The 17238-nt window shown below is 50.8% G+C and overlaps 1 protein-coding gene and 1 pseudogene across 1 annotated transcript; one reads left to right on the top strand and one right to left on the bottom strand.

Annotated features, from left to right (window-relative positions):
• AHCY (adenosylhomocysteinase) lies at nucleotides 1-16012 on the bottom strand. Its single transcript, XM_055435888.2, has 10 exons — nucleotides 15875-16012; nucleotides 10067-10257; nucleotides 8862-8937; nucleotides 7124-7273; nucleotides 6203-6315; nucleotides 5541-5748; nucleotides 5362-5449; nucleotides 5138-5255; nucleotides 3948-4142; nucleotides 1-888 (listed from the first exon to the last, which is right to left on the bottom strand). The coding sequence occupies exons 1-10, from the start codon at nucleotides 15900-15902 to the stop codon at nucleotides 757-759; spliced, it is 1299 nt and encodes a 432-aa protein (XP_055291863.2). The 5' UTR covers nucleotides 15903-16012; the 3' UTR covers nucleotides 1-756.
• On the top strand, nucleotides 10275-15786 carry LOC148775356 (uncharacterized; annotated as a pseudogene).
• Nucleotides 16013-17238: the final 1226 nt, after the last annotated feature.

The following is a 17238-nucleotide window of genomic DNA, read 5'->3' as shown; positions in this document are numbered from 1 at the left end:
GCTCAAAATTCTTTTAGGCACCAAAATTTTTATTAACCCACCTTCTTGCTCTCTTTTAACATTATAAACCAAATTAACCTCTTTTTGACCCAGAGCTATGATGGGAACCATCAAGTTACAATGTGCTTTTATGTTTCTCTGGCCCCTCTTAACCGCTGGCTGTCATTCTTCTTGTCTTTTCTCGCTTAACAATATATTCCAACCCCTGTAAAATAGGGACTAAAAGTACCAACCTCATTGTTCTGAGGTTTAAGAGAATGCTAAGCACTAAGCCAGGCTCTCCGGAGCACTCAAACTCCCACAGTTCCTCCACACCCTTTGACATAGCTCCTTCTCATCTGTCATGGGCCGAGGAACCAATAAACCTGTAAACCAAGAACATGAGTCTAAAGTCCACAGGCCAAGTGAAGGCCTGAATGGTAAAGTGCATGGGCTTTCTGACCACCACTGCCAACTTCCAGCCTAAGGAAGGACTGAGTGAGCAGTTCCTGAACCCCTGAGCTCATGGTTCCCTGTGGGTAACCCCCATGTACCTCCATTATGACCAGGGCTAGAGGAGAGACTTCTCAATTCCCCCTGCCACACTTGGAACAGCATGAGGGATGCAGGAGAGGCCAAAGACTGAGTGATGAGCCCCAGGGAGTCAATGGGGGACGTTATCAAACCAATCTCTAAGGTGGTGCCGTTTGCTCTTGGGGAGGAGAGGTGGGACCCAGGCAAGGACAGTAGCTGGAAGGCAAAGGGCAGGCCCGGTTCTCAGTAGCGGTAGTGATCAGGCTTGAACGGGCCTTCACGGGACATGCCCAGGTACTGGGCCTGCTTCTCAGTCAGCTTAGTCAGCTTCACGTTCAGCTTGCCCAGGTGGGCTTCAGCCACTGCTTCATCCAGCTGCAGAGAAACACAGGAAAAGCTGGAATCAGTGCCGTGCTCTGGGACCCCTAACCTCCATCTTCTCGCTGCCCAAAGAGGCAGGAACGGTTCTATTGTGACATCTGCCGGGTGTTAAGCGTATTACTTCATCCTGTCCTCACACTGGATGTGTCTGGGTTTGGGCTGCTCAGCTCTTCTTCCAGGGGGAATCAAATTACATCTTCCCCTCCAGGCAGCCCTGGTGGGACCATCAATTACATCTCCTCCTTCACCCTCCATCAACCTAAGCAGCTAACCAAAATGCTTCCAGGAATTTATCAATGAACAGGGCATACCATCATGACAGGGGCTCTCAGGATTCCTAAACAGGGAGGCCACTGGTCTCAGCTCACCAATAGCAAGTCAATTTGACAAGTGAAGTGAATGCAGGGAGAACAAAAGAGCCAAGAAACAGAGAAAGACAGAGCTCCGATGCCAATGAATCCCCGGATCCAGTGTCTGAATCTGACACTCTGCCAATACAGAACCAATAGCGTTCCTTTTTGGATTACACTGGTTGTGGTTGTTTTAAAGTACTTCCTGAGCAGTAGTGACCATAGCCGCCTTCCAAATATATCCTTAAAAATCTGTCTATAAATTCATAACATGCCTTCCTCCTTCAAGAGGTGAAGCCTAAGTCCTCACCCCTCAAGTGGCTCATTTCTAATGAACAGAATGAAGCAGAAATGATGATGCGTGACTTGAAAACTGGGAGCTAAAAGGTACTTCAGCTTCCTCCTTTGCTCTCCCCCGGATTTGGGGGAAGCCAGTTGCCATCTCATAAGGAAACTTAAGCAGCTCTATGGAGGAGACACTCATGTGGTAAGGAACCTCCCGCCCACGATGATGTGAAGTGGCTCTTCCAGCTCCAGTCAAGCCTTCAGATGACTGCAGCCCTGCCTGGGTGACTTCTTGTCTCAAGTCCCATCCCACCATCCCATAATGGCACAATCGCCTTTATCCACAACCCAGATCCCTGGTGGCTTCCCTGGTAGCTCAGCTAGTAAAGAATCCGCCTGCAATGTGGAAGACCCAGGTTCGATCCCTAGGTCGGGAAGTTTCCCTGGAGAAGGGAACAGCTACCCTCCAGTATTCTGGCCTGGAGAATTCCATGGACTATAGTCTGTGGTGTCACAGAGTCGGACACGACTGAGTGACTTTCACTTCACAGCCCAGAGAGCTTTACGTTCCCAAGTGGTTTCACATTCACTGTTTCATTAGAGGCAAACATCCCTAAGGAGGAGGCCAGGGTTTATTTTTCTATTTAACAAATGAAGAAACTGGGGAGAGGCAGGCAAAGGCAGGAGCAGAGTCTAGCCCTAAGGCCATGGCAGTTCTGGAGGCAGAATGAAGGTCTCCAATGACCTGAGGACACAATGAATCCTCCCTTCACTTGGCCTGGCCTGCACCCCACACTGAAGGGCACCCTGCACCTGGAGGGCAGTGTGTCGTAATGGTTAACAACCCGGACAGACAGGGCTGATCTACTCTTGGTCCAGTACTTTACAGCTGTCGGGGCAAGTCAGTCTCTGAACCTTAAGTTCCCTCATCTGTAGGCTGGATCTCTCACAGTTCTTACAAGATCAGTGATATTCAAGAGGGCATGGTGCAGGCACCTTAATAAAGCGGGCTGCTCATGCTGTCATGGTCAATAATCCCCTGCCCCACACAATGCACGTGAGCGTGAAGCATGTCCCCAACCCATGCCAAGGCAGTGATGGAGAAAGGAGAGAAGGATGGGGCCAGGTGCTGGGGTAGGAGGTGAGCTCTTTACCTTTCACTTCTAACCCTGGTCTCATCTCAGAGGCCTGCCCCTTTTCTCACTACCGCCCTATTTCCTCCAAGTGAGATCGGATGAGGGGTCAATGAGGCTTTTTTAACCCTACCACAAGTATGGGGACCTGGCAGGCTGCACAGGACAGGACAGCCCCCTGACGCCCTCAGAGGTGAACCATCTGGTCAGACAAGACAGTACCTGAGGAAGACTAGGGGGAGAGGAGTTGGCTGGCTCGGGGGACAGACACCCCGGCCTCTTCCTACTTCTCATTAGTTGGCAGAAGCAGCTTCTCAAAGGGTGGGAGGAGAGATATGAAGACTCTATCACAGCCTCACCAGTAGTCAAAGGTTAGAAGCAAGAACTACTCTCACCACGTAGCTGAGAGGGACACTGAGGCCCAATCAGGCTAAGTAGCAAAACCAAATTTGCCCATGATGCTGAAGAGCCAGCACTAAGACACAGCATTCTGACCCCCGAGGGAGGGCAACGCGTGGGGTGTTAGGACGAGTGCTGCACTTGATGTCAGATGACCTCACTGTCATCGTTACCCTGACCACACACTCGCAGAATGTCGGGGCCATGCCCAGTGTGTGAGCAGCATCACCCCATTCCAAGGCCACAAACGTGCAGCCTCTAGGCTGCATCTGGCTTACAAACAAGTCCAAGTTAACCCACCCAGTTATATTTAAAATTGAATATTTCACACAAAAATATTGATATCTGGCTTCCTCTGAAATGTCAGGAGCCCTGACCCAAAGCGCCCAGGTTGATAACAGGCAGCCAGCCCCTTCCACTGGGGCAATGTTCTTTGCTCAGTTCCCCTCCAGCCCATTCATCCTTAGTGGACATGTGTGTTTGTGACCTGTGACCTAAGGAAGTCCTCACAATCCTTACAGAGGTACTATTACCTTCACGTTACAGAGAAGGAAATGGAGGCTCAGAAGTGAAGTAACCTGGTTACACAGGCTGAGATTCAAACCTGGATGTGTCTCTCTCCAAAGCCCATGCTCTTCTCACCACCCAGCCTGGCTACTCAAAAAGTTATTCCCTGCATTGAGCCTCACTTTCCTCCTCTGTTAAATGGAGAGAATGACTTCTGCCCTGAGGGGGACCCTGTTAAGACCTTCAAGAGTTTGTTTTTTGTTTATTTTTAAAAAAAGATCTTCAAGAGTGGAGGCAAGCGCTGTATGAACTCAGGCAAGCCCTGCTTGGGGAGCCCAGGTCACATGACCCGTGGCCAGGGGTGCAGGTAGGAACCCACCTTCTTGGGCAAGAAGTGGACCCCGACAGGGTACTTGTCCGGGTGGGTCCAGAGCTCAATCTGCGCCAGCACCTGGTTGGTGAAGGAGTTGCTCATCACAAAGCTAGGGTGGCCCATGGCACAGCCCAGGTTGACCAGCCGGCCCTCAGCCAGCAGGATGATGCGGTGCCCATTCTTCAACAAGTAGCGGTCCACCTGCAAGTGGGCAGAGCAGCGGTAAGGACTGGCAGGCACTGCTCCCGGTGTCCACCCCATCCTCATCCCATCCTCCTGCCTAGCAGGCCTCCCTGCCTCCAGCAGTGCCCACAAAGGGCCTAGACTGCCCTAGAACAGCCTCCAGCATAGGGACCGGGACACACAATTAATAATAAAAGCCAGTATTTATTAAACAACTCTGAGTTGCAGACCTCATACATCTACTGTGAGAATTTAAAGAGCTCACATGTGCAAGGCACTTAATTTAAGTACTACACATTAGCTAATGGTATTTTAATATTATTACTGGCACAGGCCCTGGGCTAAGAACACACATGTAACTGTGTGTGTATACAATATATAAAAATTACATTTAATTCTACTAACAATCCTATAAATTAAGTACTGGTATTATCCCCATTTCACAGATAAAGGAACTGAGGTTTAAAGGGTTAAGTTCCTTGTCCAGAGTAATTTGAGCCTGGACAGTCTGAGGACAGATCCCAGGTTCTCAATCACCATGCTTAGTAAAAAGCTAAATGTAGAATTTCCCTGGTGGTCCCATAGATAAGAATCTATGCAGGTGACATGGGTTTGATCCCTGGTCCAGGAAGATCCCACATGCCTCAGAGCAACTAAGCCCATGTGCCACAACTACTGAGCCTGCGCTCGAGAGGCCATGTTCCACGAGAGAAGCCACCACAAGGAGAAGCCTGTGCAAGACCCAGAGTAGCCAAAAATAAAATCAATCAGTAAGACAGATGCAGTGGTACTCAACCTCGGCTGCATATCAGAATCCTCCAGGGAGCTTTAAAAAAGAGGTCCCTTGGCCTCCCTCCAATATTCCAATTTAAGCAGCCTGAAACCTCTTCCTCCCATCCCACTGCCCAGGTCGCCAGAGCCTCGTCATCTGTCCTCCTCGGGGGCCAGCCCACAGGCACGCCCCCCTTGGTGCTCCATCTGCCAAGCCTGCTGGTAGGGCTGGGGCTCCTCACCTGGGGCTTGATGTTCACCTTCTCCACAGCGTTCTCGTTCAGCCACTTGACATCGATCTCCACGTCAAAGTGCCCAATGTTACACACAATAGCATCATCTTTCATCTGTTCAAAGTGCCTGTGGGGGAGCCTCAGTCCGTGAGAGAGGGTCAGCGACCAAGGGCAGCCCCACGCCTGTCCCCTCCTTCACTCCCTAGGACCCCCACCACCACACCGGCACCTACTGGCCAACGATGATGTCAATACAGCCCGTGGTGGTGACAAAGATGTTGCCCTCCTGACAGGCCTCATCCATGGTGGTCACCTCGTAGCCTGTGTAGAGACAGCCCCTGTGGGTCAGCCAGCATGGCCACGCCCCTCCTCTGGCCCCAGCAGCTGATGGCCAACCCCCGCTCTATCATACCCTCCATGGCAGCTTGAAGTGCGTTGATGGGGTCAATCTCCGTGATGATGACGCGGGCCCCGAATCCCCTCAGGGCCTGGGCACAGCCCTTGCCCACGTCGCCATAGCCCGCGACCACCGCCACCTTGCCCGCAATCATGACGTCTGTGGCCCGCTTGATGCCATCTATGAGGGACTCCCGGCAGCCATAGAGGTTGTCAAACTTGCTCTGAGAGGAGAGGGGGCGAGGTGGGGATGGGGGCAGGCAAAGCCTGGGGCCTCAGACCCACTCTCAACATCTCAGCCTACTGGGCCTTGGGCTGATCACCTCCTGGGACTTCTCCCCACCAGCCAGTGTGTTCATGTGCCCCTTGCCCCTGCTCAGCCCCACGACTTTCTCCCCAGTCTTTCTCAGCCAGTCCAGAAGGCTTCCTGAGGCTCAACTATGAGAGACTGCCCAAAGAATCTGCTTCACTTTAGACCTCCTGATGCCCTGCTCTGACGATCACTGCGCAATCCTTTGTCTGTTTAATGCACTCATCACTTTCAGTCTACAACCCCTTTCCCCACCAAGTGAGGGCTAAATCCCTCAGCGGCAGCCTCCCCGGGGGCCTCCTTCAGGGCCTACTCCTGAGCTGCTCTGGAAACCAACAGCAGGAGCCACTGCTGCTCCCCAGGCTCACCTTGGTGACAGAGTCGTTGACATTGATGGCCGGCACCTTCAGGACCCCGCTGGCCATCATCTTGTACAGGTTGTGGACCCCTGTCGTGGTCTCTTCAGAGATGCCTCGGATGCCTGAACAAGAGGGGAGGGGACAGATTTCAGGCCAGGAAGGAATGGCCTCTGGGATGGGACTCCAAGAGCCTAAGAGAGCCCACAACTGAACTCACCTGAATTCCTCACCTTTGCCTTCTAAAGATGTTCCTCTTTCTGGCTTCCCATCTCTGGAACCTATACCACAGTCCACCTAATCACATGGGCCAGCACGAGGGAGGAGCTGCCACCTTCACTAGGCCTCAGATTCTACCTCCCAACAGCTCACAGACTCTCCATCCCCACTCCTCTCGTCCCTGCCACAACGCGTCCTCTACACAGTAGTCACACTTAACATTTATATTTCCAGAGACGTCTTTTCAATACCATCCAATTACTTCCCTTTGCTCTCAGCACTAAGCCCACTCTCTCGCTGAGTTTATTATAACTTTTTACACATCTGATCTTCACTAAGGCTCCAGTGAAGGAAGTTGCCATGCTGGCTAACTTTCTGTTTCCTGAAAGGTCGATCCTTTCCTACCTCAGGGCCTTTGCACTCACTAAAACATTCCCTACTTCCCTCCCCACCCTGCTTTTAACAAAGCTTCCCAGCTGTTCTCAGCCCTGGCCTTATGCTTGCCCTCGGGCCATCATCTCAGCCAGCCTTCCCCCAGCTGCCCCAGCCCAGAAGATGGGCCCCAGCATGCTTACAGGAGCCTGCGGATATCCCATCTTCCACAAAATCTGCTGCTTGAGGCACCAGGAGTCCTGCCAGGCCTGCCGCGCTCATGTGGACAAGCAAGACCCATTTAGACCACCAGCACCCAGCCCACTGACCTGCCCTACTCACCTGACAGGAGCTGCGGGTACTTGGTGTGGATGAGGTTGGTGAGGTCACCACCGTCATCCAGAATCATGTTGAGGGGCCCATCTTTGAAGTATAGCGTCTGTTCAATGCACCACAGGTACTCCTCGTCCGTTTCACCCTTCCAGGCATACACTGGAGAGTGAGCAGCATGTCAGGGCTGGCCCTCCACAATGGCATCTGCTCCAGGGACCCACCTAGGTAGACTTAAGACTATCTCCTTCCTAATTTCCATCCCCAGCCACCTAAAGCCTCTCTGAGGACTCAGCAGTGCTAAAGACGCAACTTGGAGCCAGAGGTATCAGAGTGTGAATCCTGGTTCTGAACTGCCCAGCTGTGTCACTTTCAGCAAATCACTTCACCTCTGAGTCTCAGTTTCATTGTCAATAGTAGTACAGAAGCCAAACACAGACCCCCTATATATAAGTGTCTGGAAATAATTCTTTCCTTTCTCACTCTTCTTTTTTTTCCTACCCTCGTCTGTCTGGGCCCCCAGCTCACAGTGACCAGGGTTCCTACCCACAGTACCTACTGCTGGGAGGGAGGTGTGACAGTAGGAGGGAGCCACATGAGGTGGACTCGAGAGACAAGATCCAGGGTCCATTTATGGGCCCACAGTCTGGCCAAAATCTAACAGCAGCTACTGTGTATGGAGCACTTTCTCTGTATCAGGTGTTACTCTTACTGCTTCTTGCCCCCATCTCATTTGTCTTCACAGAAACCCTGTGAGGCTGGCATTACCATCATCATCACAAACAGATGCCCAGAGAGGGGCTGAGATGTGCCCAGGTCACTCATCATGACACTCTGCTGTTGCTGTTTTTGGCAGCACAGCATGTGGGATCCTAGTTCCCCAACCAGGGATCAAATCCATGCCCCCTGCACCAAAAGCCCTGAGTCTTTACCACTGGGCCACCAGAGAAGTCCCAGCATGGCAATGCTGAGCAAGCGACAGAGTCCAGTGTTCCTGACTGCCAGCCTAGGCTCCTCCCATCATTTGATACAACTGCGACACAGGTGTGGGGCTCCCAAGAACCTCCTGTGAGTAAAGGACACCTGCCAAGCAAGGTCAACTTCCCTTCACTCAAACTGGGGCAGATAATGGTCTTGAAAACAAGGCCTTTCCAGAAAGGGGCCATGGAGTCCAAACTAGGCTGAGGAGTTGGGGACATGCCGATCCTTGGTCAGTCGCTGGAGAGGTCTTCCCCAACTCTTCCACCTGCAGCTAGTTAGAAGGAACTGTGAATAATGTCCTATTTCATCATCGTCTGACCCAACCACGTCCCTCCAAGCCCAAGCAGACTTGTTTCTGTTTCTCCAGCAGCCTGTGAGAAAGTCCTTCCTCTTTGGTTGTGGTCCTTCTCCAGTACCCTAGACCATCAGATACTATGCAGTGAATCTCTGGGACTCTTTCTGCCCAGTACCCCTTCCTGATTCTTTGGGAAACAGACCCACATCCTCCTTTTAAGGAACTTCCCCCTCTTCAACATCATGTGATTCCCAATCACTGACTTGACTAGGGCAAGTGAGTGCTTTCAATAGGATCTGAGATGACGGCTGGACAAAACGGCTCTTTCCAATGGGTCTCTAGGCTAGGATTCTGTGGCCATGACTCCTCTCCCCTGCTGTAGGGAGGTCTGCAGCAGTAAAAGTGAAGTGAAGTAAACAGAGAAAATCAGAGCCCCTTCCTGTATTTCTGTATCCCCCAGAAGCAAGGACTCACCTGGAATGCCAGCCTTGGCAATAGCAGCTGCTGCATGGTCCTGGGTGGAGAAGATATTGCAGCTGGACCACCGCACCTGAAAGAGCCAGCAAGACAGGGCTGGTCACAGCCAGGTGAGAAGACCAGGGTCACTAGACAGGGATAAGAAAAGGCCCTGAATCTAGGGATGAGAGGCCTGGGATCCACATCCAACGGGTTCTGCAACCACAGGCTGGGGACCCTGGTGAGTGGATGGGAGGCAGAGCACTGACAAGACCTAACTTATGGGAAAACAAGACTCTGCCATGTGGAGGGGGAAGGGCTCCACAAGGAAGCAAGGAGACAAGTGAAGAAGCTGTTGTTAGTGTTAAGATATGCAACTATAGCAGTGGAGGGGATAAATATTATTCTGAAGGTTGAGCTGACAGGATTTGTTGGGAGGATTAGTTTGTTGGAGTAAGAGAGAAAAAGAGGAATCAGGGATGACCCCAGGTTCCTGAACGGAGAGAACCTGTAAGGCTGAAGCCTGTTATTGCTTACATGGGGAAGACACCAAGAAGTGTAGGAAATCATGAGTTTGTTTAGACATGTTGAGGTTGCGATGTCAATCAATCAGATCTCCAAGTGGAGATGGTACATCAGTTGCTGGATACGATGTACCATATCATATAAATATTGTTTATTTTATGACATAACCATATAAACAGTATTTAAAACCATAAAATCAGACCACTGAAGAGAGTGACTGTAGAAAAGAAAGAAGCAGGCCAAAGACTGAACCCTGCTGGACTCAGTTGGTTCTGGCTCCCCTGCACCACAACCGACCCCGCCCCGCGTAAAACATCTTCAGAGAACTTGGAAGAGCTGCAATCATCGGTACACATGACCCAGGCTGAACCAATCAGAGTGCACCATCTGTCCAGCAGCCGTGATTGGCCAAGAGCAAGCACGTGACCCCGGGAGGGCCTATGGGAGTCAGACCCTTAGATGACTCAGTAGGGCTCTGGGCTTGAGTCTTTCCTGCTAGAGCTTCCCCAGTCAGGAGAATGTGAATTGAGGGTGACCAGACGCCATCTTCCCAGTGAGAGCAAAGCAGCAGAACAGTCACCACCAATGGCAGTGAGGGGCGCCCGTGACAAGGCTGGAGCTGGAGCCCCTGCTGGGCCTGAGGGGAAACAAGACTACAGAGTTCCCGGCTCCGCAAGAACTGCTGCTTCAGGCCTCACCTCAGCACCCAGGGCGACGAGGGTCTCAATGAGGACGGCGGTCTCCACGGTCATGTGCAGGCAGCCGGCAATGCGGGCGCCCTTCAGAGGCTTGGAGGCCGAGTACATTTCCCGCATGCGCATCAGGCCCGGCATCTCATTCTCTGCCAGGTCCAGGGCCTTGCGTCCCCAAGCGGCCAGGCTGATGTCAGCTGCAGGGGCAGGATGGATGGAAGTTCATGAGCTACCTCATCCCATCAACCATGAAGCACCCGCCACTCCACACTCATCCCCTGTGGACTCGAAACACTAGGCTGGCTGCAGTCTCACTGATTCAACAAGGATTTCCTGGAGCCAGGGCAGTCAAAAAAGAAAGACATGGTCCCTGCCTAACCGCAGCCTACTTACAGCCTTGTGGGAGAACACATTTAATTAAAGAATCCCCCAGGAACATAAGGACTTCTCTCGTGACTCAGATGGTAAAGAATCTGCCTGCAATGCAGGAGACCCAGGTTCAATCCCTGGGTTAGGAAGATCCCCTAGAGATGGGAATGGCAACCCACTCCAGTATTCTTGCCTGGAATATCCCATGGACAGAGGAGCCTGGCGGGCTACAGTCCATGGCGTGGCAAAGGGTCGGACACAACTGAGTGACTAAGGCAAACACACAGAGGAACATGATTACAACACAGGTTAAGTGCTCCCTTGAAAAATAAATAGCTATCAGCCTAAACATGCCTCTTACCCTTTCTGCTTGCCACCTACCAACCTCCTCATTCCCTAAAGATTTTAGCTCCTGGTTCTCCATCTTCCTAATCACCACTCTTGGTGACTTCAACACTCCTAAGTGATATAACCTAACACCTTGGACTCAGCACCATTCTTTGATCTCCTTGAAGACAGAGAAACGTTTCTTCACCCCTGTCATTTCTTCCCATCTGGAGGGAATTCATCTGTGTAACTAACAGCTCTTGGCCTCTCTCTGCCCAGGGGAGGTGGAGCAACCTGTTTAATTAGTAAAATTAGAAGGAAAAAACTGGGCATGCACAGTTCAGTTCTCCCCTCTTTTGCAAGCAAGCAACAACCAGCCTGCCTGCAGGGAGCCCATTCTTCCACAGAGAGATCTACCTAAACCCACCTTGCCTGTAACAGGCAGGTTAACTGCTGAATTTGGGGGGTTGGTTAGCATGAACATTGGACTTTAACACTAGTCTACATCTTCGGGCTTCAGTGGATGCTATTAGTTATCCCTTGATACCTACAGGGGATTGGTTCTGGGAACCTCTATGGATACCAAAATTCTCAGATGCTCAATTGCCTTATATAAAATGGCATGGTGGCGGTGGTTCAGTCACTAAGTCATATCCAACTCTTGTGACCCCATGGACTGTAGCCCACTAGGCTCCTCTGTCCATGGGATTTCCCAGGCAAGAACACTAGAGTGGGTTGCCACTGCCTTCTCCAGGGGATCTTCCCATCCCAGGGGTTGAACCCACATCTCCTGCATTGGCAGGCGGATTCTTTACTGCTGAGCCACCAGGGAATCCTATATGCTCCATTAGATCACTCAATATCCCATATACTCTTACCTCTTTGATGACTTCACTGTTCCACTGAAACTGCTCTCCTTAAGGTCTCCGTAAGGCCCCACAGCCATTGGTCAATTATCTATGTTTACGTTTCTCCCTGCAGCACCAACAGCACTAAGTACTCTCTCCTTCTGAATCCCTTTCTTTGCTTGGCCTGTCTTTCTGTGGTTTCCCTTCCACCTTCCTGGTTCCCCTTCCTGTAACAGACTCTCAAAGTTTGGAGGGCCTCACAGCTCCATCATCTCCCTCTTCTCTCCTACCAGATGAGCTCATCCCACTTTATGGCTTGAAATACCTTTTCTACAGCAGTGTCTCCCACCTGTTCAATTCCAGCCCAAACTTCTCCCCTGAACCTGAGACTCATAATTCAACTGCCTACTCAGCATCTTGGTTGTCCATCTAGATAATGTGTCAAGTTTGAGCCCTCATGACTCCTTTTTCTCACCCCCAAACTTGTTACTCCCCCAGTCTCCTCATTTTAGGAAATGAAACCACCATTCAACCAGCTGCTCTAGCCAAAAACTTATGATTTCTTGATTCCTCTTTTCCCCTTTCACCCTCTTCCAACCCATCAGCACTGTTGTCTCAACATCCCAAATATGAGCAATCCAACAGCATCTCACCACCTTGGATCACTGAAGCAGCCTCCTCACTGGTCTCCTTGCTGTTCTCCCCATGTTAGGGAAATGAAGATGCAGGTCATCTTGTTCAGGCTTCAGAAGCAGGAGAGCAGCCCTCTGACTGACTTCTGAGCCTGCATGGACTATGTGCCTGCTTTGGTTACCAGCAAGTCAAGCCACACCTTATGTTATGAGAGGGAGTGGGTCTTGGAATTTCCTGAGCCCCTGGAGGCCTGGCCAAACCCCCACCCTGGGGCCCGTTTCACAAGAGGAAAGAAACAGCATTGTAAAAGTTAAGGGGAAATGAGAGCTGCATTTTTGCGTGCAAACTGACGGTATCAGCTTGCAGCCTGGGATTACAAGCAGGAGCCCCCAAAACTGCAATTTGAAGTCTCACCCGTGGGGTAGACCACTGCCCGGGACCCTTTTCCCAATTGAGACTCCAGACTGCTGGTACTCAGGATCTCCCAGCACTGTTCAAATTTGGATGGAGGTTGTCAGCCCAATTTGGTGATGTATATGCTACTACCCCTCTCTATTGTTTCTATTTCTTTGCTTTTAACAACTGTCTAATTGTTTGTGTATAACAAGTGGATTTTTTTTTTTTTGTTAATGAATTCTTTAAATCTAAAATCAAAGTAAAACATCCCACAGGAGAGCTCTTCAAGTGGCTAGTTGGGATGCTGCCTGATTCAGGAATCACCTAATAAGAGTTAGATCTTTAAAAAACCAAACAATACCCCACAGAAGTCAGAGAAACAAACTTTTAAATTTTAAAATGTATCACCTCCATTCTTCTGCTAAAGTAAAAAAGCAAGCCAACCTCCAATGGCTTCCCCTAACCAACTCTTCACATGGCCACAGTGCCGTACCCAGGTGTCTGTTCACCCTTCTTGCCCACCTCTCGACCCTTTTCTCCCCCTCACTAGTTACTATCTTCATATTCCCATCTCAGGGCTTTAACCCAAGCAGCTCTCTTAGCCTCCCCAGCACCTGATACAGTACCTGGCACACAGTAGGTGCTTAGGAAAGAAGGAAGAACTTGGTATACTGCTGCTGGAGGAACTGAGAGCATGCCAGGGTGACTCTAGTAGCTGGAGTAAGATGATGAGTCAGGATTATTCCTGTAGAGTTTTAAGGTGAGTCTCATGACCAGACTTGTCTTTTGAGAAGGTTTCTTTGGTGGCTACAAGTATCTACGAAGCAAGAGACTCACAGAGACCTGTGAGGAGGGAGCCCAGGACTGGGGTGGTAGCTGTGGAAACAGAAAAGTGGGCAGATCTCCTCACTTACAAAACAGATTGTGTCTCTAGTTCTCAGCTGGGTTGAGCACCGAGTAGGGGTCGGCCATGTTTACTGACCCTCCTTGTTGTTAAGACTGAATGAGAGAAGGTCCATGAGAGGGGCTGGCAGTGGACGGGTAGCCAAAAAAAAAAAACCAACCCCAAATCTGAACCTAGTCCAACTCCCAATGAGGAAAGGCTGAGAAATGTTTGCCCCAGGGCTGACAGCCAGTCAAGAGTAGGGGTGGAACTGGTGGCCAGGAAGAGCTGGTAGAGCCAGAGGCTTCTGGGGGGGGCCCAGTAGTGGACAATGGTTCCTCTCCTATCCTAAGCTCCACCCCCTCTGCCACCCCCTGTCCCTCTAGCGAAAAGAACTCTTTCACTGCCCTCGGGATACAGCTGTGCCAGCCCTAGCGTTTTCATGGGTCCCTCAACTTCAAGAGCACAGGAGGGTCTGGCACTCTAAGCTCTGGGGTTTTTGGTGCCCAGGGGAGCTGAGGACTTGAAGAGACTGCAGTAACACCTGTCCTAGGACAAGTCAAGAATAGTTGCAAAACCCTCTCTGAGTTTGTTTCTTCATCTGTGAAGTGGGAATAATCCTAACCTTCCTTGACCCCAAGGATTAAAGATGCCATATGGGCAATGTCTGGCACAGTGTGCCCTCCCTGCTGGAGGCTTCCTTTCAACCCTACTTAGCCAAGTTCCTCCACTTCCGAATGCAGCCTTATCTCCTCCCACACAACCCAAAGCCCTCAACCCTTAACCCACCCTTCTCTCCAGAGTAATAACAAGCCCCTTTTCCAGCTCAGCCACTGGACCTTGCTTAATCTTTCTGGGCTTCAGTTTCATCCACACAACAGGGACAATAACCTACTCTGGCCTGATACTTGATAAACTACTATTGGTAAGTTACTATTTTCCAGAGAGTTTTTGGAAGTTATTTCCTTTTAGGGCTTCAGTTTCTTTCTCTGTATAATGGGATAACGGAGAAGGCAATGGCAAGCCACTCCAGTACTCTTGCCTGGAAAATCCCATGGATAGAGGAGCCTGGTAGGCTGCAGTCCATGAGGTTGCTAGGGGTCGGACACGACTGAGTGACTTCACTTTCACTTTTAACTTTCACACATTGGAGAAGGAAATGGCAACCCACTCCAGTGTTCTTGCCTGGAGAATCCCAGGGATGGGGGCGCCTGGTGGGCTTCCGTCTATGGGGTCACACAGAGTTGGACACGACTGAAGTGACTTAGCATAGCATAGCATAATGGGATAAAGTCCAGCCTTAAAGATCATTCTGTAAACAAATGCAAATCCCCAGATACACAGGAAGTGCTCCATAAATGTTGATGCTTTTCTCCAGGTTGAATGGTGTGCTGGATTTACTTTAAAAATTGCTAGCCAGCCTGAACCGGTTTCTGCTGAAAGGTCATTCATTAGGATTATTCCAAATGTGTTCACTTATACAGTGGTGAAAAGATGAGCACAGCCTGGGTGCATCTACTCCACCACCTCCCAGTTGTAAGAGTGTGGGCAAGTTACCTTTTTTCATGTCTCAGTAAATCCATAAAATGAGAAAGTAACAGTCCCTACCCTAAAAAGTCATTAGAATAAAATGAATTAATCTATAAGAAAGGTAGAAAGCGGTGCCATGCCACAGTAAACGCCCAGTAAACGTTAACGATCAGTGTATCAGCTTCAATACATAGGACAGCAGGAAGGACTTTTCTAACCACTCCAAAAGTTCGAGATTCTCTGTAGGACTGTTCTTGCTGGCCAAGTGAGTGACCCCAGAGGCTGAGTAACAAACCGAAGGTTCCCGGTGAGTGGACGTGCCCGGCCTCGGGCTCAGTCTCCAGGCCTCTCCCCCACGCGCCCTTCGGGGCCCCAGTACCCTCGCCTTCCCCGTGGGAGGCTCGAGGCGGGGGGCACTTGCCCGGGACTATCCAGTTGGTCAAGGAGCCGGTCCTGGCCCAGGAGGCAGGATCCAGGCTCCCTAGCGTTGGTCCAGGCAGGTGCCATTGGTCCCAGGCCGTGGCCAGGTGCGCGCTGCCCCTGCCCCAGGCGACTCTGCGCGGAACACGCCGCCGCTCCGCAGCCCGCGCCGCTGCACCCTGCCTCGCGGGGCACGCCGGAACTCGTAGTTCGCGGTCACACGCCAAGACAAGCTAGCTGCGGCAGGGGAACTCCAACCCCCAGGCGGCCACGCGCGGCCAAGACCGCGCTGTGCCAGTGATTCAAGCGGGTCCTCCTGAGTGCCCCAGGTCGGCCCCACGGCCGCGCCCGAAAAGGTCCCCAGCGGGTGCGGAGCAGATGCGGCTGGCTGTACGCCCTGTAACTCACCGACTTTGTAAGGCAGCTTGTCCGACATGCTGGCAGCGTTTCCGCACGGAGTGATGCACGCAGGCGAAAGGGGCCGGGCCTAGGGCTGTGAAGAGTCACGGGCTGGGCGGCGCCGGGTAGGGACCTGCGCCTGGCGCCGACGCCTTTAAATATCTACCCCTGTCTTGCATATTCATGAGTCCCGAGCGAGCTGAGCCGTCGGGGCGGGGTCCAACGCACAGGGGCGGGACCGGAATGGACTTTGCTCCCTGCTGAGAGCAGGTTTTATCCCAAGCGGTCCTTCCACCTCCCGCACTGGGTAGCAAAGGGATCTCGGAGAAGGGCCTAAGAACAAACTGCATTCTTTCCTTCGTTCAACCAGTGAAACCCATGTCAAAACCGGGTAAAACTGAAATTCCAGCCAGCTCTCCTTCCTGAACCTCAGTTTCTTCTTCTGTAAACTGGGCAGAATGATACCTACCATGCAGATTATAAATAAAGCTGCAACATGTCAAGTTTCTAGCATATCGTAGGCCTTCCACCCTCTTGCCACTATCCTGAATTTAGTTAAATTTGTATACGTTTTTATACTTTTGCTACGTATGTAGAAATCATTAAATGCTTCTTAGAATTGTTTCTGTGTTTAAAACCTTCATGTAAATGGTAACGTACTGTACTTATCGTTCGGCAATTTGCTTTTTTCTGTTGATATTATATTTGTAAGAGTAATGCATAGACTTAGAATGTATTCATTTTTGCTGTTGCATAGTATTTCATTGTCTACATCCCATGATTAATGTATCTGTTCTCCTATTTGCTGACATTCAGTTTGCGTATCATTCTGCCATTATTGCATAAATGGAAAAATAAACATTGTCTTTTAGCTCACCTGAGTAGGTGTCAGAGTCATAAGTGTACTTAGGGGTAAAGTTTCGGAGTTAAAGGCATGTTTTTAACTTTCCTAGGTCTTGCCAAACTGTTTTCCAAAGTAGTTTATAGCCTCACCACAGTGTCTGACGGGGCGTGTCACATCCCTGTCACCACTTGTCAGACTGACAAAAATTTTTATCAAATTGATGGCTGTGAAACTCTCCTTGTGGTTTTAATGGCCACGTGAAGACCCGTTATCATCTTTATAGGACCCCCCTTCCCCAACCTCCACCCCCTGCTCGCTCATACTTTTTTCAGAGTTAACCCATTCTGAGTCTGTGCTTTCTCACCTTCCACTCAGTCCTCAGTTGTCTGGTCTCCACCCCCCAGGTCTCTGCTGAAACTGCTCCAGCCAAGGTCAGTAGGGAAGGCAGACCAGCGTGCCTCAGCCTGCATCCCAACCCACCTCCTTGCTGCACACAATGTGCCCTTGTCTTTCACTTTCCTGACTCCGC

This window comes from Moschus berezovskii, chromosome 15, assembly GCF_049115385.1.
Source record: "Moschus berezovskii isolate FMDL1 chromosome 15, NW_MosBer_1.0, whole genome shotgun sequence".
In the NCBI taxonomy this organism is placed as follows: domain Eukaryota; kingdom Metazoa; phylum Chordata; class Mammalia; order Artiodactyla; family Moschidae; genus Moschus; species Moschus berezovskii.
The sequence above is the reverse complement of the archived record's forward strand: the minus strand, read 5'-3'. Positions and strand labels throughout refer to the sequence as shown.

Coding starts and splice junctions, on each gene's coding strand:
- AHCY (XM_055435888.2), bottom strand. CDS start 15,902: ATGTCGGACAAGCTGCCTTACAAAGTCG. Junction 7,274..8,861: donor TGCCAAGGCTGGCATTCCAG/GTGAGTCCTTGC, acceptor CTCACTCTCCAG/TGTATGCCTGGAAGGGTGAA. Junction 5,256..5,361: donor ATTGACATCATCGTTGGCCA/GTAGGTGCCGGT, acceptor GCTCCCCCACAG/GCACTTTGAACAGATGAAAG.